Source organism: Gymnoscopelus braueri, assembly GCF_963280865.1.
Source record: "Gymnoscopelus braueri genome assembly, chromosome: 7".
Classification (NCBI taxonomy): Eukaryota; Metazoa; Chordata; class Actinopteri; order Myctophiformes; family Myctophidae; genus Gymnoscopelus; species Gymnoscopelus braueri.
The window spans coordinates 46330808-46358215 of record NC_137608.1 but is presented as its reverse complement, the minus strand read 5'-3'; the positions used below and the strand labels follow the sequence as shown (position 1 = coordinate 46358215).

The 27408-nt window shown below is 42.9% G+C and overlaps 1 protein-coding gene across 1 annotated transcript; it reads right to left on the bottom strand.

The window, feature by feature from the left end:
* Window positions 1–247: 247 nt before the first annotated feature.
* On the bottom strand, window positions 248–26357 carry gldc (glycine dehydrogenase (decarboxylating); the record flags this gene model as incomplete). Its single annotated transcript, XM_080433642.1, has 25 exons — window positions 248–1239; window positions 2303–2383; window positions 2474–2646; window positions 2818–2913; window positions 4043–4154; window positions 5384–5525; window positions 6823–6935; window positions 8329–8478; window positions 9716–9841; window positions 13356–13431; window positions 14404–14546; window positions 15296–15337; window positions 15469–15553; window positions 16160–16254; window positions 16339–16419; window positions 16667–16806; window positions 17153–17258; window positions 18106–18202; window positions 19424–19620; window positions 19802–19949; window positions 20159–20236; window positions 21171–21335; window positions 22069–22204; window positions 25750–25828; window positions 26025–26357. 25 exons carry the CDS (start codon window positions 26355–26357, stop codon window positions 1099–1101), a joined length of 3135 nt encoding a protein of 1044 aa, XP_080289768.1. The 3' UTR covers window positions 248–1098.
* Window positions 26358–27408: the final 1051 nt, after the last annotated feature.

Genomic DNA, 27408 nt, shown 5'->3' with positions numbered 1-27408 from the left:
TTGGTACAGTAAAAGTTCTAAGGAAAATGAAATGTTCATAAAGGACTGAAATCGCTGACTTATGAGTGTACCACCAATTGCCACAGAGTGGCAGTGTTGCCTTAATTCCTAGAGTCAAAACTCAGACAAAACAAAGTTTAATACATAATTTATTTTTGTTCTAAAACAGAAAACTATTTTAGATTAAAAAATAAACAAAACAATTCACCCATAAAAATTAGCAACATTAAGACTAGCCTCGTCTGTTAGGCTTGCTCACAATAAACATTAAAACTTTTTCAAACATTTGGATACAAATATTAACAAAAGCCTACAGGATAACGTGACCACTAAGTTTAGTCCAATCTTAGAGATGAAACAAAATGGGAAATCGAGGCAGCTATTTGTACAACATAGAATAAACGTTAATTTATCCATTTGTAACTCCGAGTGAACAAATGGAATCAAAAGAACTTACAGGTCCATTTGGTTGCAATTGTACACTCTCAGAGTTAAATTAACACTGAGGATTTTACTGTGTAGAGGCACCAAGGGCATTATACTGGATAGTCAAATTAAATCAATACAAAGCAAGTCTCTCAAGCCAGACAACTATTTCACAATCTTCATATGTTACAGAGTCTTTAACTCCACCTTGTTCTGCACAGGAAGCCGTCATCTGTTTGTCATAACCATACACAAAAATATATTTAAAAAAATCTTTAAAATATTTTTGGAATGCTAAACAGCAAGCCTAGATAGGCTTCGGCTAATTTGGTTTCCATTAAGACTTATTTATGTGACTGCAAAGATGAAACAGAAGTGGGGTGGAGACGGGACATCCACTTTAGTTTCTGCGTAATTTCAGCGCTTCTGATGTACAGACTGTTAGGCAGGAACATCTGAAAATTGTGTGAGCCAACAAGTCTGTCTGGAGAGACTAATACAAAGCTCTTCGTAGGATATTCAGAGGTGCGGTCATGGGGTTCGTATCGATGGAGAGGCCTCAGTGTCCTGGGGGGTGTGCTTAGTTTGTTACACGGGAAGTGCCAAAGATGCATCTTTGGACCAATGGAATAGTTCGAGAGGAGTAACCCCATTGTGGTGAATGGAGCGCGTCTACGAGGAGGCTCTGTTCTCCTCATACGGAGACTCATACGCCTCCATGGGCGGGCAGGTGCACACCAGGTGCTGGTCGCCATAGATGTCATCGATCCTGGAGATGGTCGGCCAGAACTTCGTCTCAGGCCTGATGAATGGCTGCAAGGAGAAGAGGGAAGGGTTGATTGATATATTGATTGAATACTTTATTGACTTTATTTTTAAAGGTACAAGCAGTACAACTAGTTAAAAACATGGCGTCTCCCCAAATTGTCCTAAATGTAAAACAACAGCTGGATCCAGATTTCACTGTCGATGGGAGTGCATACAAATTATATTATTCTGGAAGGCAATGTGCAAAGAAATTAGCACGGTTATTGGGCAACAATTGGTCCCCAATCCTCTTGTATGTTTATTAGGAAGTATCCCAGATTCTTTGAAGGTGCATAAAGAAATAGTTCAATTCTTTCTAATGTTGGCTAGGAAAGCAATAGTGGCAAAGTGGGTTGGAGATGACTCTCCGTCTATTCAGTTGTGGAAATCTTTGATATCCGATGCTGCCACTCTAGAGAAATTGTCCTGTTCTCTAGAATCTGGGAAAAACTGCTGAACCTGTTGGGCATAAAGCTTGAGGTGGTATGAAGACAACTGGTTGTCACTGTCATGGTCATGTTTAATAGTACTGTTTGTCTATTGCTCTAAAACGACAATTACTACTGTTGAATGTTGTACGTAACTAACTAGCTGCAACTCAGTGCAAACTTATAGATCGGCTGAATGCTGTATGTACCCCTATGGACCAAATATGTGAATATGCAAATATTATATCTAAGGACCTGAGCTGTATGTGTGTGTATGCATTTCCTTTTTGTTGAAAAATCTATAAAAAAAAACACGACAAATGGATGACACAAAAAGCCAGAGGCTTGATTCCATTGTTGTTAATTGGTCATAGATGTTTGAATTACGTTGTCATCAATGGGATAAACATACCAGACAGTAAGGTTATTTTAAGTCACAGGGTTTCAAAGTAGGCGCCATGACCCCCAGGTGGGTTTGTTGGCCCTGCTCACAATAAACAAAAAAACTGCTATAATAGCCAACCTACAAGCTTATGGCGTTTTGCGAGCTTGTAAATCAGCTATCCACAGCCAGAGGCTATGGCTATCTAGGGGTCCTTGGCATGGAAACATTTGTGAACTCCTGCTTTAAGTTCACTCACCAACGGGAACGCAGCGAATTCCCTGGAGTAAGGTCTGTCCCACGTGGAAGAGACGATGGCTGCCAGAGAATGAGGGGCCATCTGCACACACACACACACACACAAATATTAGGACTTAAGATAGTAGTTACTCAAAGTTCAGTGCATCAAACCAATAAGCTGGCGTTGCACCTTGAGCGGGTTGATGCGGGAGTCCATCCTGCCTTCCTCGATGTCCGCGATCTCCTGCCTGATGGCCATCAGTGCGTCACAGTAGCGGTCCATCTCTGCCTTGTCCTCTGACTCGGTGGGCTCGATCATCAGGGTGCCGGCCACGGGCCACGACATGGTGGGGGCATGGAAACCTGGACACCCGGTGCGAAAGCCCACAATCATGGTTCACGCGTATTTGGAGGGCCCTAATTGGAGACTTACGGGTCTCCAGTAATTGTGGTTTCATGCTTTCTGTGTTAATTAACACTCAAGAGTTTGCCGTTGTATTCTAAACGAGGAACTATACTTGCTACCCATCTTACCGTAATCCTGCAGCCTCTTGGCGACATCGACTGCCTCGATGTTGGCCGTCTTCTTAAATGGCCTCACATCCAAAATGAACTCGTGAGCCACAAAACCTGTAAGAACCCAAGCGTTTAAAAGCACAGATCAGCCATGAGTCCAAGAAGACGCCGTTGACCTACTCCTGAATCATTTAGCATCCGACAAGTGAATTAAGATATTCAGACTGCCTTATTAAATGTCCTGGCAAAGTATTAGCTAGCATAGCCATACTTTTGTGTTACATAGTGGCTCCTGAAACAGGATTCACATAATGCATTGCACAGACAGCGAGAGCCAAAGTGGAGCTCACCTAGAAACGGTTGTTATGTACCACCTAGTATGTTTTGATGGCTAGGTTTAGGTACACAAAAGACACAAGGATACAAAGCTACACAGCTTATTTGTATCTTTCTATCTTTGTAGCTGAAGTTGAAACCAGCTCAACTTTGTTGTAGCTTTGTAGCTGTTGTAGCTTTTGCAGCAGCTACAAATGTTGGCTGTATCACTGTATCTTCATGTGGCTGGCTTCCATTGAAAAAGAATGGTAGCCTGTATCTTTGTAGTTGCCAATGTGAACACAGCCTCAGAGTAGACCTTAGGTTAGAGATGGTTAAGTTTAGGTATAAGGTTAGAGACGGTTAGGTTTGGGTCCCCAGCTACAGTAAATGATGGATAGTTAGGACAAATGGACCCTTATGGGTCTGTAACTCTGAAAGTGTACAAATGGAGCCAAATGGACCCTAACGGGTCCATTTGGTTCCATTTGTACACTCTCAGAGTTAAATTAACATTGATTTTATAATATAATTGGGGTCCCAAATATAGAAATGCCATTAAATGGGGGTCCGTAGCCTAATGCATGTCAAACTGGGGGTCCTTGAAATGAAAATGGTTGAGAATCACTGCTAGAGCCATAAAAGTTTTCTCTTATGTCCCGGGAACATCTTTTCAAATGGGGGTCCGCAGGCTAATAAGTGTCAATTTGGGGGTCCTTGACATGAAAAACTTTGAGAACCACTGTTTGAGACATTAGGTTAGATATGGATATGTTTATGTATGGTGTTGATGGGGTTATGGTCAGGGTAGAAATCTGGGAGGGCAGTTAGCGACTGAACGCATGACATCAAACTCCCAGAAAAAAATAATTGTGTGCCGGTGACAGAACAGGAGCCACGACCTTTATGTTAACATGTTTCTGTTTACCTTTCCTGCCTCTGAAGAGGATCTTGTAGTGGGTTTCCAGTCTTTTGGCCATGTAGTTGGCGTTGAGGATGGCCACCTCTGTAGCGTGAACCAGTCCCTTGGCGCCCATCATCTACAGGAGCAAGCAAGGTACAGGATAACTATTACATACATATACTTACACAATACAATCCAGAACTTATTTTAATGAGTAAAATGTTATTTTAAACAATCTGCATGGCATAGTATGGGCGTCCGTAGTTAGGTGGGTAGAGAGAGAGGCCATCTTGTAATCAGAAGGTCGACGGTTCAGTCTATGTGTCAAAGTGCCCCTGAGCAACACACTTAACCCCAAACTTCTCCCTGGGTGCCGTATTAATGGCTTTCACTGCTCCTAATAATTAGGATGGGTTAATTGCAGATGGTCAGATTCTCGATGTAATGCAGCAAATACCCCCAACAACTGAGGGGGCACAATTACTATTATTATCTGCAGCGGTTGGACGTTGTCTTAGAACTCTTCATTTGAGAAAATTTGACCCTGGTGCCGGGTAGGACACCTACAGATTGACAAATAGTACTGCCTTAAGCTCATACGTTCAATATCTACCCTGGCCAACCAGGGCTTGCCTCTCTTGTATAAGCGGTGGAAATGTTGCCTCAAGTTACGGATTTTGCAGCTTTAACTAAAAGTTGCGCCAGATTATATATATTGTAGATCATAGCTTTACACTCAACAATTAATTAGGATTGGGCTACTTATTGTTATACTGTAGAAGTACTGCATGCATGGTACAATTATTCATATTAAAGGGGAATTTTGGACTAAGGTTTTCTTACCTTTTCTATGACGTTATGATATCTTAGGATGAATGGTACAGTAGAAAAAAATCATAACTCTATCCCGGGTCCGCCACAGCTTAAAACGTGCGCCAATAGGCCTTGCGCTAGATCACATATTTTAATAGCTTTTTTTTTTTTTTTTGGGTGAGATCTGACGTTCATAGTGACAGAACACTATGCAACCACTATGCGAAAAAAAACAAAAAAAAAACATAAGTCTCGCTAGACGAGATCGAAATCTCAAGATTTCAATCTCGTCTAGCGAGACTTATTTTTTATTTTTTTGACAGTGTTCTGTCACTAAAAACTTTAGATCTCACCAAAAAAAAAAACGTGATCTAGCGCAAGGCCTATCCGCGCACGTTTTAAGCTGTGGCGGAACCGGGATGGAGTTATGAAATGTTATGAAATGTTTCTACTGTACCATTCATCCTAAGATATCATAACGTCATAGAAAAGGTAAGAAAAACGTAGTCCAAAATTCTCCTTTAACAGTGGTCTCTCATGTTCCCTGCTAACCTTGATGTATGCCCAGGAGATAGGCAGGATGGCACTGGACCCCCAGGGGGCAGCACTGATGGTTCCCAGGGAGCTGCTGGCGTTGACCGAATACATGGGGACCACAGGGTGGCTGGGCAGGAACGGCGCCAGGTGGGCCTTCCTGGGGACGGACACATGCAGAAACCCATTAAGACCTGGAACGCATCTGTGTCACTTTTTCATTTGAGCTAAAAAAAAGCATTATTTTACACTTTGGCTATTCAAAAATAGCAGATCTACAAGCTCATAGCGCGGCACCGAGTGCCGCGCTATGAGCTCGTAGATCTGCTATTTTTGAAAAATCGTGAAAATGTGTGCAAATCTTTGAATATATATATTCTTTTAAAGCAAACATTAACTCAAATCTTTGCTTCTGGGGGTCCCTGGAACAAAATATTTTGAGATGGGCGTCCGCGGCCAAATTCATATCATTTTTTGGGGGGTCCTTCACATGAAAAAAGTTTGAAAACCACCGATATAGAAACACATGTTTTTCAGAAAACGGATTTAGAAGACATTTGGCAGAATCGGAACCTCAGGAGGCCTCAATGGGTTAAGAACTGTGATGCATAAGTGACACATCAGTAAGTTGTGGATGTCACTGATGAACGAATTCTATCCGACAAGGGGAGGAGCCAACGCATGCCGAGGCATCAAACGCGTCAATAACCCATGTCGTCTTGCGGATTGTGGGAAGCGAGCGACGCGCAAGGAAATCCATGTCCTGGTGTGTAGATCGTGGGGTATCGTGGGGCTCATTGAAAGAAAACTACAACTATTTTTTGACCAAAATGGGGATCTAGACCTCTGTATGTCTGTGGTGAGATATGTGACTGATACACAGTGATTTATGACAGCATTCCGGCTCTGTGTTGCCTACAAGGGCTTGTGGCGCGTTTGCATCTGGGTAATCCATCTTGTGTGTTTATTTTTGTTTTTGTCTATTTTTTGTAAAAACTGTTTTTTTCTTAATTTTTCCTGCTTTTATTGTGATTTTAAATTATATTTATTATTTATTTTCTATTACATTCCACTGTCTATACCAAATTTTAAATCATGTTTACATGTTTGTTTGTCAGGTACATTTCTTTATTCCACTGCATTTGTTACAGATTTTTTGTCTTTATCTTTTGAAAAGGAAAATGCGACAGCAATAACAATATGGGGGGAGGGATAGGGAAAGGGAGAAAATTAAAAAATGTCTGACTGACTTCATGTCAATACTGTGAACCTAATAAAGATATTTGTTAAAAGAAAGAAAGAAAACTACAAGCGAAATTTCCTGGCAAGTGGGGCCAACCACATGCTTCTTTCCTATTGGTTGATGCCCAGTCAAAGTTCATCAATTGTTGAACTCCACGCGTTGAACGCGATGTGTTCCAACGTGCCGCAACAGACTTTGAGAAACACTGACTCACACTCCAATAGGCCCCATGCCGGGGCCCCCACCACCATGAGGGATGCAGAAGGTCTTGTGGAGGTTGAGGTGAGAAACATCAGAGCCGTAGTCTCCCGGTCGACACAGACCCACCTGGAAGATGGAGCACAATGCGTTTAAGTAGTTTTCTTCAGTATTTAGATATGTGATCAAGAAGGTTTATTTGTCATTATACATACAGGAACAAGCAGCAATAAGCAAGTATGTGAGATCCTCAAAATAATACTGTGTCACAACATACCAATAACAATACTAAAAGAAGCCTTCAGCAGTAGCAACATCAGCGTACACAATAAAGGGAAAGAAAAAAAATGTATATACATATAAATGTGCAACTAAGTCATAACCAGTAAATAGCTGAATAAACAAACATAAAATATGTGCAGAAACCTTGTATATTACAGCAGCAATAGTAACTGTTACCTTGTATTTTATACTATAGCAGCAGTAGTAACATCAACATGTTAGATGTTTTATTTTGATCTCAGATTCTATTGGATGGGGGTGTTGCTCAAATGAATATCAAATATTGCATATTGAATCAAGCAACTTAAAAAAAAACATGTCTGGGGTGCATGCAAAAGCCTGGGTAGGGTTGAAAATGACCCCAGAATTGGTATAAAGTCAAATTCCCCTACAAGCCACCTTCTTCGTTGGAATTAATAACAGATAAAACACGTGACTAGCTACAATCAGTGCAGGAGAAAGGCCTTGGGAAGGGGGTGGGATCTTAAGACATGAAGAGGGGGCAGGGTCCATAATCTATCAGTGATTGGCTGAGGAAGAGCTGAGGTAAGGTCTCTCATCTGCATAATACTGACTTCAAAGGTCAAATTGTTTTGGCTTATAGCCACTATAAACCCTTATCTTATTAGTCCTTTTGACACAAGCACTTCCTCACACCCTCACAGTAAAATCATCAGTGTTACTTAAGAGTGTAAAATGGACTAGGAATTACTCTGCAGCCACAAAAACTGAAAGTTACTTTCAGGAAGCACTAAAACTTTAGATTATCTAAATTAACCACATAACCACGTGAACCCAAGTGTCCCTACTCTGGGCATGTTATATAATAGGTGAAAATAGCCAATCTACAAGCTCACAATGCATCACAATGTGACGTTGTGAGAGCTTGTAGATGAGCTATTTCGAATGGAGAAAAAAAAAGAGGGGACCAAGTATAAACCTGAGAAACTGGGAAACCTCAGTCAACGAAGTATATTATATAGGATTTAAGTGGTTATGCCCTATTTTATATTTTGGCATGCAATGGCATCGCACTGCAAAAACAGCAGCTCTACAAGCTCTCAACGAGTTGCATTGTGATGCGTCGTGAACTTGTAGATCTGCTATTTTAGAAAATGTTTTGCCTACAGTATAAAGGCATACTCAAAATAGGGATGCCAGGTTGAAATTGGTTAAACTGTAGCACCTGAAATACTTCCTTAAAAAAAAGGGCACAGTCGCCACCACCTCATCACCTCACCTGCGCGTTCATGTTGGCGCCGTCCAGATAAACCTGGCCACCGTGTTCGTGAATGAGGTCACACACATCTCTGACGTTCTCCTCGAACACACCAAAGGTGGAGGGATAGGTGATCATCATGGCCGCCAGCCGCCCCTTGTGTTTGTCCAGCTACCAGAGAGGGAGAGAGTAGGTACACGGCCAATGAAACCTATAATGGAACAGTGGATCTCAACCTTTTTCATTTCAAGGACCCCCCGTTTGGCATACAATAGGCCGCGGACCACCATAACTCAAGAGTGTACGAATGAAACCAAATGGACCCATTTGGTTCCATTTGTACACTCTCGGAGTTACAGATCTGTAAGGGTCCATTTGGTTCCTAACTATCAATATTTTAGCTGGGGACCCCCTGGAACCCTCTCAAGGACCACCTGGTGGTCCCCGGTCCCCACTTTGAGAACCACTGTCAGTGGTTCAGGGGGAATGTAAATACATACAATTGTACCTTTGTTAAATGTATTAAAATATGTTAAACTAATACTTAATAAGTCCATAAAATGTAAGAAAGTATTTGATTTAATAGCCAGGTGTGGTGTGGGGGGGAAAGCTTAAAATTAAATAATGACTGTTAAGGGCTTAATATAATTTGTTGCACCATACTTCCCCTTCTTGATATTCTAACTCCCTTTCCTGTGGAACTTCTTTGCATTTCCAAGTTAAAGGGGTGGATAAGAAAAAAATCCTCTGGTGATGGGGGCAGTGAAATCCAACCCAATCTGCAGCAGATTTGTCTGGTTTCCAGGCTAGAACTTCTTGACCTCAGACTTCCCAGTAAATGACAACATTGACGCGTCATCTTAGGTCACGAGGTCATTTAGTGAACCGTTTCTCAACTAGTGGTCCATCTATGCCTGTCTCTTCTTAGCTATAGTGGTAGACAGGGACAGAGTCTTGTATCATTTTCTGAATCTGACCTTGCCCTGTACAAATTCTTCAGGTATGCCAGTGTGGAAATACCACTCTCACAGTGATATGTAGTTACAAAAGGTAAAATACATGTGGTTTTTGCTGTAAGCTCTGTGAATTGTGTCTGACAAGTCCCTTTCCTACATTACATACATGCAATACCTTCACAGACCTCTAGTTGAAAACCCCTGCATCGGGCCACAGACTAAAAATAGTGGTAATGTAACCACAGTACCACAACACACCACACTGATATAAGGAAATGGACCGTTACGGGTCTGTAACTCTCACAATCATTTAGCTGGGGACCCCCTGGTAGCACCTAAGGGACCCCTGAAGGTCCCCGGACTACACATTGAGAACTACTAACGCAGATTGTCTGTATTAGGACTTCCTGACTGGCTTGCTAAATCCTCTGAAGCCAGGTCCAGGTTCTCACCAGGGCCTTGAGGTGCGCCATGTCAATGTCGCCGTCCTTGTCCACCTCCACCACCTGGACCTTCATGCCAGCCATCTGGGCACTGGCCGGGTTGGTGCCGTGGGCCGACTTGGGGATGAGGCAAACCTGGAGCGGAGAGAACAGATTCAACCATCAATACCTCCTCTTGCATACAGCATTTTACCTGAGTTACTGTACCGTTGGCCTATTTGCACATTTTATGTACTGTATGTGCAATCTGGGAACCCAAAGCCAAATGAGAATGAAAAACAGTGCCCTCTGCTGTTTGTGCTATCTAATGTTGGCTCTGGGACAATGAAAGCGCAGCACACATGCGCAAAGGAAACCGGGGTTTGAGTCTGCCTTCACGCTGCACATCCGGGTGGTGCGACTATGTTTTCATTCCCACTAACAATATTTCTACACGGAACACTAACACCACTTCTCCCAGAGAACATGGATCGTTTTGGTTATAAGCCCACTTGTTTCTATGATGAAAGAGTAAGTTAAAATGTGAATATCTTTCCGTGGTTTTGTCTGCTCCGCGGACGCTATTGTTAAATTAGTTTCGGCTTGTTTCGAGTAGGGAAGGATCAGCGGACACATAAATCCCGCCCACTACATTTGATTGGGTAAAGCGCGGCCTGCTTCCTGATCTGAAGGCACGCCCACGCCCACTGTTGCGCACATGTTTTGACGAACCTTCACGACAGATTCTAACGCAGAGCAGAATCTGTTCTTGAGAGATTACTGTATGTGTAACACCCGAGATTCGAACCTGGGTGTTACTGTTACTGTACATTGGTGCCATGACCCGGATCAGGTTTCCCCGGTGGTGGGGTAGCAGAGTGGCTCAGAGCCTCTGCCTGAAGACCAAAAGCCTATAACCCCCAACCAAGGGGGATTCCCTCTTAGGCTAGTAGTTAAATTAAGATGTTTGGCTATGGTGTCCCTCCCCACACGAGAGACCTGAATACGTGTTTCTATGTGGATAACGTCCCTGTTTGTGTGTGTCCTTATGTTAACCTTACTATGTCTATCCTTACAGATTTTTTCTCAGTCAGATTGTCTTGTTTTTGTCTTGACTGATTTTAGTGACTTGACTGTGTAAAACGTTCTCTGAAACCCAGTGGAACAGAACACACTGTTCCGCGGGTTATACGGCTTTGCAAAGTCTTAAAACCACCAAATATGGCATCTTGAAAGCAGATCAAATACATGGTGTTCTCAGTCCCTTATTTGAACAAGGGCTGTTGCTTTGGACCGTGACTGTTTCGAGGGATCAGGCGGGCACTATCCAAGATGAGCTTACAAGAGAACCATTAACCACTTAAGCCCTATTTTCAATGGTACACCGGGGTGGAAGGCTGGAATATTTATGTTAAGAGAACGTTTGTTGACAAAAGAAATGGGTAGGACTTGGTATGTGAAAATGCTCAACTTTTTTTTTTGCAAATGTAGACAAAGTTTTGAAATGGAATTTATATTGAAAACAGACTAAATCAATAGCTATAGAACTGAATATTATTTTGACTTTGTTGGGAGTCCGTTCTGGCCTCACACGCCTGCTAACATCAATGTACAGTACATGTGGGGTCACCGATTGATTTTTATCCCTTATTAGGTTGATGCTTTTGGCATGTTGCAACGTAGTCACACAAGGACAGTGGGGCCAGTGGGGCCAACACCCATGGGTTGAGTAACGTTTACCTACCACTGCCTGGAAAAACACTGTTCCACAGGGTTATTACCGCTTTGCAAAGTCTTAAAACCACCAAATATGGCATCTTGAAAGCAGATCAAGTACATGGTGTTCTCAGTCCCTTATTTGAACAAGGGCTGTTGCTTTGGACCTTGACTGATTCAAGGGATCAGGCAGGCACTATCCAAGATGTGCTTACAAGAGAACCATTAACCACTTAAAGGGATAGTTCACCCCCAAAGTGACTTTTTTTCCTATCGATTAGTCACCCCATGGAGACTTGAATTCATGGATATATTTTTTTGTTTTTGTGGCATTCCTAAGCCAATAATTGGATGACCAGCGGCGGTTCCGGTAGGAGACACAAAGAGTCTCCTTTGTGTCTCCTACCGGAACCGCTGCCTACCGGTCCGCTATTTTCAAAACTGTTCAACATTAAAATAAAACTTCACCTATAAAGGCATTCCCAAAACAGGCCAAATGACGTACAATGTGGAAAACCCACTTGAGACCTTAGGGGTTTATTGCAAGTCAGGAGTCTTATCTTACTGTTTCTCCACCTACTGTGGACTTTTTCAGATGCTACCGAATGGGAAAAGGCTTTGTAGCAACAGATCCAAGGGCAGTAGATTGCTAAATAGCTACTTTCCCCGGACAATCAGGCTTATGAACACACAAGCGAGCCTCCCCTCAGCCTCTGACGGCCTGTCTGGGGTCAGATGCAGCCTGTGTGCTAAACAATGTCATGGACAAGCTCACAACGTGTCACCATGCGACGTATTGTGAGCTTGTAGATCAGATATTTTTGTAAAAGTGGAAGTGTGTCTGTGGGTTTTATAAATATTTAACAAAAGAAAAGAGCTTACAGGTTATACATGGTGATATGTTATTGTTATTATTACAGCACGTCTGAGGAACCTGAACAAAAAAACCCGACCCGTACACGTGATGTAACAATAAAGAAAAAAGCTACCGCAGAGGAACTTTAAACAACTGACCTCAAATGACTTTCATCTACAAGGTCACACTAACCTATTCCATCATGCCATATATAAAAATGCTGTCGCCACCTCTCGCAGACATTTTTAGGTTTTAGTGTTAGCTTTGTCACAGGTATTCAACTAGTATTCATGTCAGAAAACTGCTGCCAATAATTCATAGACAATAGAGCCATCACCTCTGAACTGTAATAAACTCTGGATGGCAAACCTGGTTATAGAATATCCACCTACGGTCAAAAGCCAATTAAAAGAGCCTGGAACTAGATGCACAGCATCTGGTTATGAGGCCATATTTATGAAAAGGATTTCCAAAAACATTACGTATCATTTCTACAGTGTGATAGTATTTAGGATGGTTATCTAAGCAGGTATTGCCATCTAAAAGATTCTGCAACTAAACAATGCAGTTTAGCTAGAAATCTAACCGATTATCTAAATTCTCAATTAGTAATTAATACCAAGATGCATCACAGTAGCTTCACAAATTATTAATCACCATCAACCCAGAGTTTATTATTTAGTAGATCATTGGCCATCACCTCGTTATTGCAGGTGTAAGGTGCAACATTACCGCATTACTAAAAGTAAAACACAAATTACACACATAGTGGTTTGGTAATAGTATCATTACTCATGGTATTCAAAGCTATACTAGACAGAGCAGGGTCTCAAGGGATGACTCTTATTTCAGGAAACATTGAGGTGTGTGTGTGTGTGTGTGTGTGTGTGTGTGTGTGTGTGTGTGTGTGTGTGTGTGTGTGTGTGTGTGTGTGTGTGTGTGTGTGTGTGTGTGTGTGTGTGTGTGTGTGTGTGTGTGTGTGTGTGTGTGTGTGTGTGTGTGTGTGTGTGTGTCTGTCTTTATCTCATTAACAACTACATAGCATCATATTCAATATGGCTGCAAACCTTAGACTTTTTCGCCCAGTGCAACACTTACTGTTCTCTCGGTCTCTCCTTTTGCGATCAGGTAGGCCTTTATGGCTGCCAAGCCGGCATATTCTCCTTGAGCACCACTGTAAAACAAGGAACACACACTGTTAATGTACCACACACACACACACACACACACACACACACACACACACACACACACACACACACACACACTCACACTCACACACACACACACACACACACACACACACACACACACACACACACACACACACACACACACACACACACGCGCTTGCATTAGCACAGTTCAAAGGCCAATCTACAGGCATTACCAAAAGGGGCGAAAACGAGAAAGAGAGCGATGGGAGGGGAATAAGTAGCTAGCTGCTATCTCTCCAGACTAGTGTAGCATGGTGTGCCATTAATGAGGCCAGTGCTGCTGATAAGTGACGGTAACTGGTGATAAATAGAGTAGATGGGTGGCCAAGTTCACTTCATCAGCCAGAAGCCAAAGATATGAATAGAGTATCTCTCCTGTCCCATATAGATTAAGTAAAAAAGGAAACTGCGGGTCACAGGACTCCAGCTGAAATCGAGTCGGGATGTTGCGATTATGTAAGGTTATGTAAGGTTACTGCCCACCACCGTGGAGGCTGTGGTTGGATTCCTCCACGGTGCCTCCAGCTCGGTCAGGCGCTCCAATAGACACAATTGGCCGTGTTTGTAGCTAGGAACCCAGCAGGGGAGGGTGATCTCTGTCCCTGCATTAGCGACTTCCACAGGTTGAACTGGGAGGCATAGCGTGTTCCTACGCATGCGTTACGTCCTCCCGGGGAAAACTCCTCCCTGTCACTGAAAAGAAGCGGCTGGCAACTCCATGTGTATCGGAGGAGACATATAGTCGTCTACACCCTCCCTATATCAACAGATCTCCAAGCACGGGGAACTTGCAGATTCGTTGTGCGACACCGAAATGCCACTAATTATAAATATGGCTTTATTGCTTCTTTAACTTCTCTGCAGCCTTCAAACTAAGGTTGAAAGTTTGAGTTCCCTGAAAGCCTACTGCATGGCCTGCCCTACAGTACCTGTTGGGCTGGAAGGAGATCTTGTCGTAGCCGGTGATCTCACACAGGTCTTTCTCCAGCTGTTTGAAGAGCACCTGGTAGCCCTCTGCCTGATCCAGAGGCGCAAACGGGTGAATGTTTGCAAACTCCTTCCAAGTGATGGGCTAATGAGAGAGAGAGAGAGAGACATTTTAATTATAATTAATTAATAATACATTTCAATAGAATAAATAGAGAAAAATAGCAAATGAATAAAATGGCATCTGTACAGACATACACTGTACACACAGAAAACCGGGGTTAATGCCCAGGCGATGCGTCGATCAATCAACGTGTTCTGTCTGTCTGTCTGTCTGTCTGTCTGTCTGTCTGTCTGTCTGTCTGTCTCTCTCATATCAAACAGGGACACAATGGCATCTGGCAGCAGTTCTACAAATTAGTCACACCAATTGACCACGTTCCTGGTAGCCACTATGTGCTGCTGATTCATACAATGTCGTTTCCTGGCATCTGCTTTGGTCAACAGCCAATAGAAACGAGTCACACAAAACGAATCACTGCGTTTATAATTCACTTTATGATAAGCTAGCATCTGGTTTGGTCCGCATCTACTGTGATATTATTTCACCCCAACTGACTACCAGCTCGGTGGCCTTGTGGTAGAGTGTCCGCCCTGGAGATTGGAGGCTGGAGCCATGCCAAAGACTATAAAAATGGTACCCAATGCCTCCCTGGTTGGCACTCAGCATCAGTGGTTGGATTGGGGGGTAAGTCCCTGCGACATATTAGCGTCATGTCCAGGGGGTGTTGTACTTGTACATCACGCTGCCTCACGCAACAGAAACAGGACATAGGCTCCTGAACTATGGGTTCCCAAGGCAACATACTCACACAGAGTGACTGACTGACTTACCATAAGCTCAGAGGAACTGTTCAGCTTCATGGTGCAGGAGCCCTGCAGAGGTAAAGAACACCCACCATCAGGTACTGATGTCACATGGCAATGCAGAGGTATAAGAACAGGGCATCAATCAGGTTTGCGTACCAGAGGCATGCACATTTTAATACCCGCTATAGACAGCTTACCAGTGGAATCATGCTGTGTACCAGGGAGATGTCCTTGTTTTCAAGACGCTTCATGTAGCGCACAATGTTGGTCTCAGAGTGGTAGCTGGAGAGAGGGGTGATCAAAATGTCCAGCGGTAGATTAACTCAATGTCCAACACAGGGGACCCAAACCCTTTCCATGCCAAGGACCCCTAAATCGCAAAATGACTCAAGTGGTTCAAGTCTTATAAATTGAATTTCAACTTAAATTTCAACTTAATTTTTTACATATAACTTTTTAATGACTTTGGAGAAAATGTAACACAAAATCAAAAAATAAGGCCACCAACAGGAAAATGGTCTGTTTATGTACAATATACAGAGGTAAATGTATGGTCCATTAAGGTTAATGTCCAATGAAACAGTCAATATCTAACTCTTGTACTGTATGTCATATAGTGATTGGGTTACTGATAAAATACAATTAATACTGTTCAAGGGGCACAGAGTCACAGTTACTAACAGACACTAATAACTAATTTGACGTGTAGAGTCTCACTATTGTGTGGACAGTCATAATACTGATAATGCTATCGCCTCTGTGCCATAGGCCTACTGTACGTTATCAAAGCAATGGAACATGACACTGAGTCGTACGTTATCAAAACCACGGTACATTGTGTTTGTTGTTGTGCTGCGAAGTCGCAGATGAATTGAGATGTACACAGACCTGTTGAAGACAGCGTGGTCGAGGTACTTGCTGGTCCTCTTGAAGGGGCTTCCCAGGATTCCTTTCACCCCTCCCATCTTCTCAGCGATCAACTCCTGGAAATATATCGAGCCTTAATTAGGCAAAGGTCAGCATGCTTTCATGACTGTGCAAAATGCGTGTGATGATGGCCAACGTACAGCTGAGGATTCACAGCCAAAGACCCAGAGGAGATCGTCCAAGTCCCGCTCGGTCACCGTCTCGTCGAGAGACACGCCTAACTGTGAGGGAAACAAAAACAATCTCAAACATCATTTTATCCATTATACAAAATGACAAACCGTATAGCTAGTAGAACATAACAGAACATTGCATCCGATCAGAATAAATGGCCATTCGTATGGAGTAAGGGTGCAACAGTTAATCAGACGAATTGATTTCAATCAATTCTAATTGATAAAATAATCACTAAGAAGTAGTTGCAACCCTACTATGGACTAACGGCTATGGACTGGAGCTGGTTCTCACCACTCCCTCGCTGTAGACACGGAGGTTGATTTCTCTCTGCACGGCCCTCTCCTGGATGTCTTTGGCTGCCACGCTGCAGTTGATCTTCAGGGTGTCGAAGAACATGTCACTGTGCAGCCTGTGACCTGCCCTCTTTAGCCCTGAAACAAACAAGTTGGAGGAACAGGACATAAAGAGGACCCAAAACGACCAGGCAGAGTAGAGCATTGGCTTTCAAACCTTCTAATTTCAAGGACCCCAGTTTGGTATGCATTAGGCCATGGTCCCCCCCATAACTCAGAGAATGTACAAACGGACCTGAGTGAGTTACCTACCAGTGAGGGTCCATTTGGTTCCTAACTAATAATAATTTAGTTGGGGGCCCCCGGGAACCCCCTCAAGGACCCCTGGGGGTCAATAGACCCAACTTTGAGAACCACTGGAGTAGCGCGTTTAGTTACTGGACGATAATGCCAAGTTCAAATACAAAACAAAAGCCTCACTCACCTTCAGCGAGGATCAAAGCAGCATTGTGAGTCCTCTCGGCGATGTGTCTGAGACCCTGCGGTCCGTGGTACAGTGCAAACATGGCTGCCATGTTGGCCAGTAGGGCCTATAGGAAGGGACAGGTGGAGAACATCTGAGAGAAGACAACTAAACAATTTACAAAAAGGATAGTGAAAAGGGATGGGGATTGAGAATGGCTTTAATGGCTTGCATGCGCATATTGCTTCAATGTAGCGCATCAGTTGAAGCCAACATGCTCTACCTTTGATTGTCTGCGGGAGTTAAATCAAAGTGACACGAGTGACACCCAGATTACCACCAATTTGACAACAACTATAATAAGCATAATCGATAAGGGGATCAAATTTAAAATAAATTATGATCCCCATCCCTATTCGTGAAACCGTAGTTTAATTCATTAAGACGGGAACGCATCTGTGTGTCATTTTTAGATTTCTTTGGGCTATTCAAAAATAGCAGATCTACAAGCTCATAGCGCGGCACCGAGTGCCACGCTATGAGCTTGTAGATCTGCTAATTTTGTTGAAAAATCTTGAAAATGTGTGCAAATCTTTGAATATATATACTATATTCGTTTTAAAGCGAACATTTTTAACTCCGATCTGTGCTTCTGGGGGTCCCTGGAACAACATATTTTGAGATGGGGGGGTCCGCGGCCAAATGTATATCATTTTGGGGGTCCTTGACATGGAAAAGTTGGAGCACCACTGATATAGCAACATAAACATTAAAAAAAAAAAAAACTTTTGTAGAATATATATTCAAATGTTCACGATTAAAAAAAAATAGCAGATCTACAAGCTCATAGCGCGGCACTCGGTGTCGTGCTATGAGCTTGTAGATATGCTATTTTTGAATAGCCAAAGAAATCTAAAAATTACACAGATTCTTTCCCGGTCTAAAGCTACTGGCCGGGGGCCAGTAGCTCTTACCTGGGCAGTGCAGATGTTGCTGGTGGCTTTGTCTCTGCGGATGTGCTGCTCTCTGGTCTGCAGAGCTAGGCGGTACACTTCCTTCCCAGTGGCGTCCCTGAAAGAAACAGGTAGCGTTGCTTCTCAGGTACACGGTTACCATTCGATCTAACCAGTAACCTCATACATGGAAGTCTGAGAGAGAGATCTTACATTCAAACTGAGTGTTGTTTACCACAGAAATGTTGAAATGGAACACTACGAGTCACATTCCTTAAAAGGCAGGGCGACATATTTGTTTTAATGGAGCACTACGCGTCACATTCCTTAAAGGCAAGACGACAGATCATTTTAAATGCTGGATATTCAAATAAGTGGAAAAACTGTACTTATCTTAGAATTTGGCAATCTATCTTTTATACATTTTGGGAAAAGGTGTTTGAGCAGCTAAATCTGCTCCACCCCCATCATTCAGTAATCAGTCAGTTGAGCAGTTTTGTGATGTCAGGAGTGGAAGAGGTAACCTGGTAAACTCATCTAAAGTCCCTATAAACAAATACAAGGATACTTATATCATCATATATACATGATGATTGATGATTTTTCTTTATCAAAGTGTCATGCTTCCAAGGAAGCCCAGCCCATATGGACTTACAGGACACTTGCATTTCATTTGACATAAACAATGAACCGACATAATTCAAGAACAATAAATATACATTTAATTTAACCTTTAGGGCCTGTCCACTGTATACCAGACAACTGGATCTGCACTATTTGTTTGCATCAACCTCTGACATGCTTTGACATAATTTGTCTTTGATTTGGCCATTTCTGGTGACAGACAAGTGGACAAAGTGTGTGCCATCTCTCTCCATGAATGAATTGCCATCTGGGGTTATGTTTGTGGTCCCTCAGATAGTAGCCTCGATCTCCAGGCTTTTATTGCTTAGTTTTGCTAAAAAATAAAAGCCTGGCCCAACGATAGCCCGTACTGGGTATGAGGAAGTGTTTCACTTCCCAACCAACCAGAGTGCAGTGGGCGTCGCTCGTAATGTTGTGTTAACGGGGCGGGGGTTGACGGACAGATCGGTGAACCAATGGGATCAGCCGCAGTTTCTCGCCGGCTCTTTACACCCGCCCCTTTATACACGAAATCAGGAGGGTTGCAGCAGGCTACTCAGATAGAGATTAACCTAACCTCCTCAGGCAAACTTTCTTCAAAACCGCCCATGGCACTTTGCAGGCAGATTGCGGAGGTGCAATACTTGCCAAAATGATGTCATTTTGTTCTTATCCGTTTCCCCAAGGAGTATGCTGCAGCGTTAACGTCTCTCACCTGGTTACTCCAACCATTCTGCCGGGCATCATACGGACCAGGCTGTCTTTGACGGAGAAGAAAGCGGCATGAGGGCCTCCGTAGCACAGAGGTACACCAAACCTCTGAGAGCTCCCCAGAACGATGTCCACTCCAAACTCCCCGGGGGGACGCAGCACACACAGGGCCAGGAGGTCCGTGGCACAGCAGGCCAGGGCCTAAACAGGGGAGGAGAGGGCATGGTAATGGTTCTCAAAGTGGGGTCCGGGGACCGCCATGAGTCCTTGAGGGGGTTCCCAGGTAAATTACTGATGGTTCGGAACCAAATGGACGCTTACAGCTCAGTAACGCTGAGAGCGTACGGGTCCATTTGGTGCAATTTGTACACTCTCGTCTTACCCCTCCCTTGTGAGCACGGTCCACCAGAGCAGTGAAGTCCTCCACTCTGCCATCAGTGTCTGGGTACTGGAAGAGAACGCCACACACGTCCTTTCCACTGAAGTCCATCTCATTAGGCAGCTTCAACACCGTCTTTACCCCAATGTAACTGAGACGCAACAGTCAGAGAGAGAGAGAGAGAGAAAACAAAGATGCTACGTTTCAGTATGGGAGTGTCAACATTTGGTCCAGATCAGAATTATTATACTTATATTCATTAGTTTTTATTTTAGTTTCAGTAACTTTTTTTTTTGTTTTGTCTTAGTTTAACTATAATAACACTGGTCCAGATATGGTTGACGGTAGTACAGTACATACTTGGCTCTGGTCTGCACCACTGCAATGGTCTGGGGATGGCAGCGTGGGTCCATGTAGAAGACCCTTCTTTTGTTCTGTCTGAGGAAGGTACAAACATACAACAAAGGGGTCAATGGTTATACTGACGGCTAGGGCTGTCATGAATCACGATCAGACATTTTACTTGACGATGCATTTTCACACAAATAGTTTTCGATTAACAATTTCATTATGTTTTTCCATTTAACATTGGAACACAAACATGTAGTTTCTAGCTTTTAGGCACACCTACTGTAGCATCAACAGTCATGCACAGTCTAGTGTAGTGTAGGCTACGACAGTGACATTAAAAACCCTTCATCCTAAACATGTAACCTACATGTCAAGGATTATTACAGACAAAAAAAGTGTATTGTAGTGTTTTATTTGAATAGATGACATGATGATATTACACATCACTGAACTCAATAGATATAATAACCATAGCAAGCAGCTAGTCTCAGACAAGGGCAGACGTGAACTGCACTCTGATTGTAATCTGATCGGACATGCTTTCAAAAGGTCTGGGGCAAACGGGGTCAAAGTTCATACAATACAGTAGTTTGATCTTTGAGCGCAACAGCAAGGGGGTAAACCAAACAGTCCCCAAGGTAACAATGGAGCTCTGTGTGGCATCACCGCTCGCTCCAAAGTGTTGCCTGCTTAACAAAGCCTGAGTTAGAGACTGAAGTCATTGACTGGGTTCACCCAGGACTCTATACTTGGTGCCCACATTTTTTCACTCTACACCAAATCTCTTTGAAAATAGCCAAACTATGGTACACGCTCAAAATACTTTATGGCGTTTTGTAAGCTTGGAGATCGGCTAATTTCGCCAAATGTTCACCTATGATCATGTGCCCAAAACAGCGACTAATCCTCAGTTCATGTGGTTAAGGCACTGTTCTTCTCTGTGTGCCTAAAACAATAAGTGCAATTATGTCTAATTCACAAGACGTGTGGCTGTTGTATTATCATCATTGCAGATGTCTACCTGTGGCAGAGCTGCATGGCCTCAGCGGCAGCTGTGCCCTCGTCCAGCAGAGAAGCGTTAGCCACAGACATGCCGGTGATATCGCAGATCATAGTCTGGTAGTTGAGCAGGGACTCCAGGCGGCCCTGAGAAACCTCTGGCTGATAGGGTGTGTACTGGGTTACCCTGGGGACAAACAGGACAGGCACAATGACAGAACATGGTGATGTTAGGGCAGAGTCCAGACCTGTGGCTCAGTGGTTTTCAAAGAACTGATGTGCAGGAGGAGAATATATTGGTATGTCTCTTCAAAGGATTTTGAATTAAAGTTCACTTCCTCCAAGGAACATGAGTGAGACCTTGAGGGTTTGGTTTGAGTTTAATGGAAAGGGAGACCTTCAGCGTAATTTATACTTTGCTGCATTTTCTTCTGTTGAAATTCCATTATTTTTGTCAACTCTACAAAGCATAAATTAGCCCTTTACTCAGAACGTGCCGTCTCATGACTGGTGAGTCAGAGTGCCCCTCACAAGATTTCATAGTGTAGCCATTCAATTCATTGTAAATTGAACTGGTGTTCAAACCGCAAGTCATAAGATTTTCCTATTAAAGGAACGTTACTTGATAACGTAGCCAACAATTTCTTAATAAGTAGCATAGGCCTGTAAATGCACGTGATGCACTAAGTTAATTTACTGTATGCAGCCTTTCTTACTAATGCAGTCCACCTCTGTAGAGTCACGTCAACTTGGGACTTTAACTGATTGCGACAGTGGTCAATTTAGTGTGTGGGGGTTGATACTTGTTAGCTATCCATGCTGCTGGTCTCAGTGCAATTAAGGGTCAACACTGAATGGTCACTATTCTGGGGGGAGAGTAGACTGAGTAGGGGTCAAATAATAAGGCCACCAACACCTACCAGCCTGAGTTCTCCAACAGGTTCCTCTGAATGGGGGGCGGGACTGAACAGTTGTAGTAGCCCATTCCAATGTAGGACCTCCACAGTTTGTTCTTTGATGCGATCTCTTGGAGAGACACCAACACCTCATTCTCACCTGCAAAGATAATAATAATGAATATTTGATGTACACACAGACAGAAAGAAAGTAAGGATAAGGATAAGGATAAGTATGAAGTAATAAGAAGTAATAAACAAAGTAATAAGAAGTAATAAACAGGATGGTTGAAACGTACGGGCAACTTCTATAATTAGTGAGTCAGGCGAAGTCAGACCAGCCTTGTCATGACTTCTAACAAATGAACAGCAACTCCTCTCCCATCTAAAGCCGCTGACTGCATGACTCCCACCTGATAGTAGGGCTCTGTCTGGCACGCGACTGTGCAAAGCAATCATGCACACCTAATTTATGAAAATAAACCCAGAGCAGGGCCGGACTGGGACCAAAATTCAGTCCTGGCATTTTGGTCCGGACCGGGGGGCGGGCAGAGCGTTTCACTGTTTCAGCCCAGCCCTGCACATGAACTCTGCAGCCGCACTGAGGCCCCTGCTGGAAAGCATCCCAGCCCAAACATTAACGGAACTAATAATTGGGCCGCGCGACCCGGAAATGACCGTAATAATCTGAAAACTTTTTTTTTTTTTTTGGGCCAATGGCCAGTCCGCCGCTGACCCAGAGCGTCCAACAACCCTCACGACATCCCTCAAATCACTCCAGCCAGCCAGACAGACAGACAGACCTTTATTGATCCCACAAGGAATTCAAAAAAACAAACAAAGGTGATTTAGGGTCCTTGCTTGACCCTCTGTAAATAGTTTCATGAATTCAAAACGCTGTGGCATTTCCATGTCACATGCTTGATCTCTGCATCTTTCTCTTATCTTGCTAGCAGTGACCAGCCACAAGTCCTTTCCTAATGGCTAGTTATTTAGCCTAATTCCCCAGTGCTGCCAATGCTCACCCAGCCACTGGGATTCCTCTATCCTGTCTTGGCTGCCTAGCAACACTGAGGAATGGACAATACCAGTGGTCTGAATCAAGAGCCCAAACTACTCCCGTTTTCAAAACAGAAAGATACTTCTTTTCACAAGCACTAGGAAGGCAGCACCATCAGCCTCCATACAGTGTCAGAGAGCATTCAATTCTGCAAATGCCATTTTGGGGATCTTGCCTGGTGGGCATAATATATACTGTCGTTTTTAACCACTTAAGTCCTATATACTTTGTCTAGCAAAAATAGACGATCTACAAGCTCACAACGCTCCGTGATGCGATGCGTTGTGAGCTTGTAGATCTGCGGCTATTACTATTTTTCAGCGAAAATAGGGACGTGAGGTTGAAAGAGGTTAAATACAAATTAAGAGAATGTAATGTCCACAAAACAAGTTCAGGGTGGGCTTCCCTGTGTGACTGTGTCACTGGGGAGGACAGTTTTCCCATGCAGTTCCTCGGAGCTACAAAAAAAAACTGCCTGATTCAGAACCATCCAGCACATCCATTGTTGAAGAGAGAATCCCTCGCTGGCTTTGCAAAGCGAAGCCCTCCAAAGCTGAACAAGCAGAAAAAAAAAAGAAAAACACAGCACGGCATGGCATTTAGTTTGTTCCTTCAGCATGGCTTGTTGCATTATGAGAGTGCCGGGAAGAGCACAGGACTACAGTAACTGAAGAAATTTAGGGCTGGGCTGCAACTAGATTTTCTTAGTGACCATTCTATAGTTTATTTTTACGATTAATCGAATAGTCGAGAAGCGATTATAAACTTAATTTATACCACATTTTATATGGTGGCAAATAATAGTTAAAATAGCCAATCTACACGCTCACATGGCGTCGCGATGCAGCGCGTTGTAAGCTTGTAGATCGGCTATTATAAATATATGTTTTAATTCTTTCAAGCTTTTCACCTTTGATGACCTGCCCAAGATAGGGATTCATTATTAATCGATTATTATATTAAACAATCAATTATTGATTATAATTGATTAGATCAATTAGTTTGATTTACTGTTGCATCCCTAGGAGGTACTGTACCTGACCTCCTTTTCTGGCAGTCAGGCAGATCAGTTCATGAAGACTTTCTTTTCATCACCCATGCTATCTTAAGGTATGGGTGATGTGGAATAATATTTAATGACTGTGCAATATTTTTTAATTCAACAGTCAACCCTGCAGCACTGTATAATTAGAAAATAATGGCAATAATAGCCACAGCTGCCAAAATAACAGATTATGAATATCAGTAATGCGTGGAATATGGAATAAGCTTCTGTCCAATGAGGAAGTTGTATTTTGTATTGGTATTTGGTTTTTAACTGCATTATGCTTGTATTTAAGGTTATAATTAGTATTTTTGAATCCCACTTTACTCCAAGATTGATAGTGTTATACAGCACGCAGTAAATGTTTTCTATCTGATAAGCGTGCCTGGCATGTCTCTGATACAGTTATGTAGCAGTTTTTTTTTGTCTAGGGAATGCGCTACTTCTGAGCACAATAAAACATCAGTGATTGCAACACGTTTCAAAGGTCTCACAATCCCCTTTTAAGGTCAAGTTTATACTGTAAAATCAGTGTTAAATCTGAGGCGGGTCCATTTGCATCCCCCTAGAGTTACACTCTAGGGCAGGGGTTTGTGAACCCCTATGGGTACTTGCCAGTACTGCAGGGGGTTCACAAAATTGTGAGGAAAATACAATTTAAAAAGAAGAAAAAAAAAATATATATATATATATTCTGTACCAAAATATGGTTGTAATTAATTATAATTGTGCTAAAGTGTGAGACTTGAGTCTAAATTGAGTCTAAAGTGAGTCTAAATGTTCACTACATGTCTACACATGTAGTGAACATTTACAACTCTGAGCCTATACCTTTTTAAAAAGCAATACAAATATGTATTCCTACAGAGCAAAAAAATTATCATAGGGGGCACTTCAGTTGAACCTTTGGACAGAAGGAGCTGCAGTGCTCAGAAAAGGTTGAGAGAGAACTCCTGCTGTTCAAAAATGGAAAAACCTGCATTCATCCATTGTGCCAAAGCGTCAATTAACCATATTAGGAACCTCGTTCGACTGTGATGTAATGTGAACTGCTGGAACCAGATTGAACTGGACTTGGGACAGAGACATGGGAGAGAGAGAGAGAGAGAGCTGAGGCTGAACTTTACACTCCAGTAAGTTGCCATCCCATTAGCATCCGGCTCTTCCTCCCCACAGGAGATTCACGGTGCTGAAAAACAACTCCAAATATGTTCAAAGGAAAGACTTAGCGAGACGTGAGCGCACAATGGCACACAGCAGCACAATGGAGGAGCTGCAACCTACATTTCAACCGTTCACCATCACACACACATGGCTTGTGATTTCATGTCCTCGTGTGTTATGCGGGGGGGAAACAATATTTACAAAATAATGTGGAAATATATATTAATATTAGGCTATTAATAGGCTATGAGGAGAAACCTGAGCATAATTACAAAATTAAACCAAATCTGAAATAGCATACGATCGAGTGTAATGTTTTAAATTAAACCAGTAGCCTGCACCAATATTGGCGAACCTTTTCAGTTATAACTGCTATATTAATAAAGAGGTCTGTCACACACGTGTGCAATTGTGGAAATAAATAAAACAAACTTACACAGCGGGTCATCCAATTTCATACTTTTTTCTATACGGATGGAGGCTGGAAGTGTGTCTTCGATCAACTGGGCGATCGACTGAAATCAATCAATGCAATATTGCACATCATTAATAATAATAATAATAATAATAATAATAATAATAATAATAATAAAAACAATTTTAAAAATAATTAAATAAAGTCAGTTGCACAACACGTATTTCTGACTCTCAACAAAACCTAAACAAAATACATTGTTTTGAAGACAAAAGTCTTCAGTTCGGTTCTTTTACCTCCAGTCCCAGGGCGTCCAGCATCTCCCTCTTCTCCCTCTCACCTGGACCGATGTGTCTCTCGGCGAAGTCATCGTGCCTGGGCAGGATCCTCTCGATCTGCCTGGAGGAGGAGAACGCCGCGGAGCTGCTGTGCAGACCCCGGTGGAGGTGGTGGACCCCTCCTGGCACACTCAGGCTCCTGGAGGAGGAGGAGGAGGAGGAGGAGGCTCTGGGCTGAAGTTTGCTTCCCCTGGAGGAGCCCAGATGTCTGCAAGGTGCGCTGGGATTCAACGACCTCCTGGTGGTGGTGGCGAGGAGGATGACCCCCCAGGACTTGGCACAGCTCTGCATCTTAATTTTTTAAAATATATATAATTTAAATAAATCTCTAAAACAGGAGATCTCTGAAAGAAATCTCTTTCTTTTCTTTCTTCTCCCTCTCTTGCTGGCTGACTGGAGAGATCCCTCCCTGAGAGAGAGAGATAGAGGAGTGTGAGTGATGATGCTATGCCTCCTGGTCTGGAGGAGTTGTGTCTCAGTCTTCTGCCAAACTACTTCAAACTGCCTTGGTTTGTTTAAAACGCCCATCTGGCTGCACGGGGGAGACGAGCCAATCAGCGCGCGAAGCGCACGAGAGAGAGCCAATCGGTGTTGGGGGAAACAGTGGTGGGAAAAAGTACTCGCATTTTTTTTACTTGAGTAGAAGTATCAATACTGCAATGTAGAAATATCTACACGCGCACAATGCGTCACACTGCAACGCATTGTGAGCTTGTAGATCGGCTATTTTCAAATGGGCGAAATATAGGGCTGAAGTGGTTGTATGTATGTTTTGTGATAATCTAAATCTACAAAGTAACTAGTAACTAACGTTTTCAAATAATTGTAGTGGAGTAAAAGTACAATATTTTCCTCAGAGATGTGGAATAGAAGTAAAAGTATTGAAATTTGGAAATACTCCTTTAAAGTAAAAAAAAAAATACCTCAAAATGTGACTTAAGTACAGTACTTGAGTAAATGTACTGTAGTTACTTTACACCACTAAGAGAGAGCCAATCGGCCGCGGCGACGCGGTGACGAGCCCCTGCTTTAATAACTTATTCTCACGTGCGCTCACGTCCGCTTGATCGATGGGGTTTGATCCCATCACCCGGAGGGACTTGTCTCTTTCCCTATAATATGATTGGCTCAGTTGGTTGCCTGGCTACTGCTTGTTTTAGCCACTGTAGAAATACTCTGTTTCAAGTAAAAGTCCTGCATAAAAAAATGGTACTCCTAAAAGTCCAAAGTTAAAGGCATGAGAATACTTACTTGCTGCTTTATATAGCTGCTGGGTAGCTTAACCTATAAAAAATAAATCATAATGTATCGTATCAGTTAATGTATGTTCTGTATTCTTTAT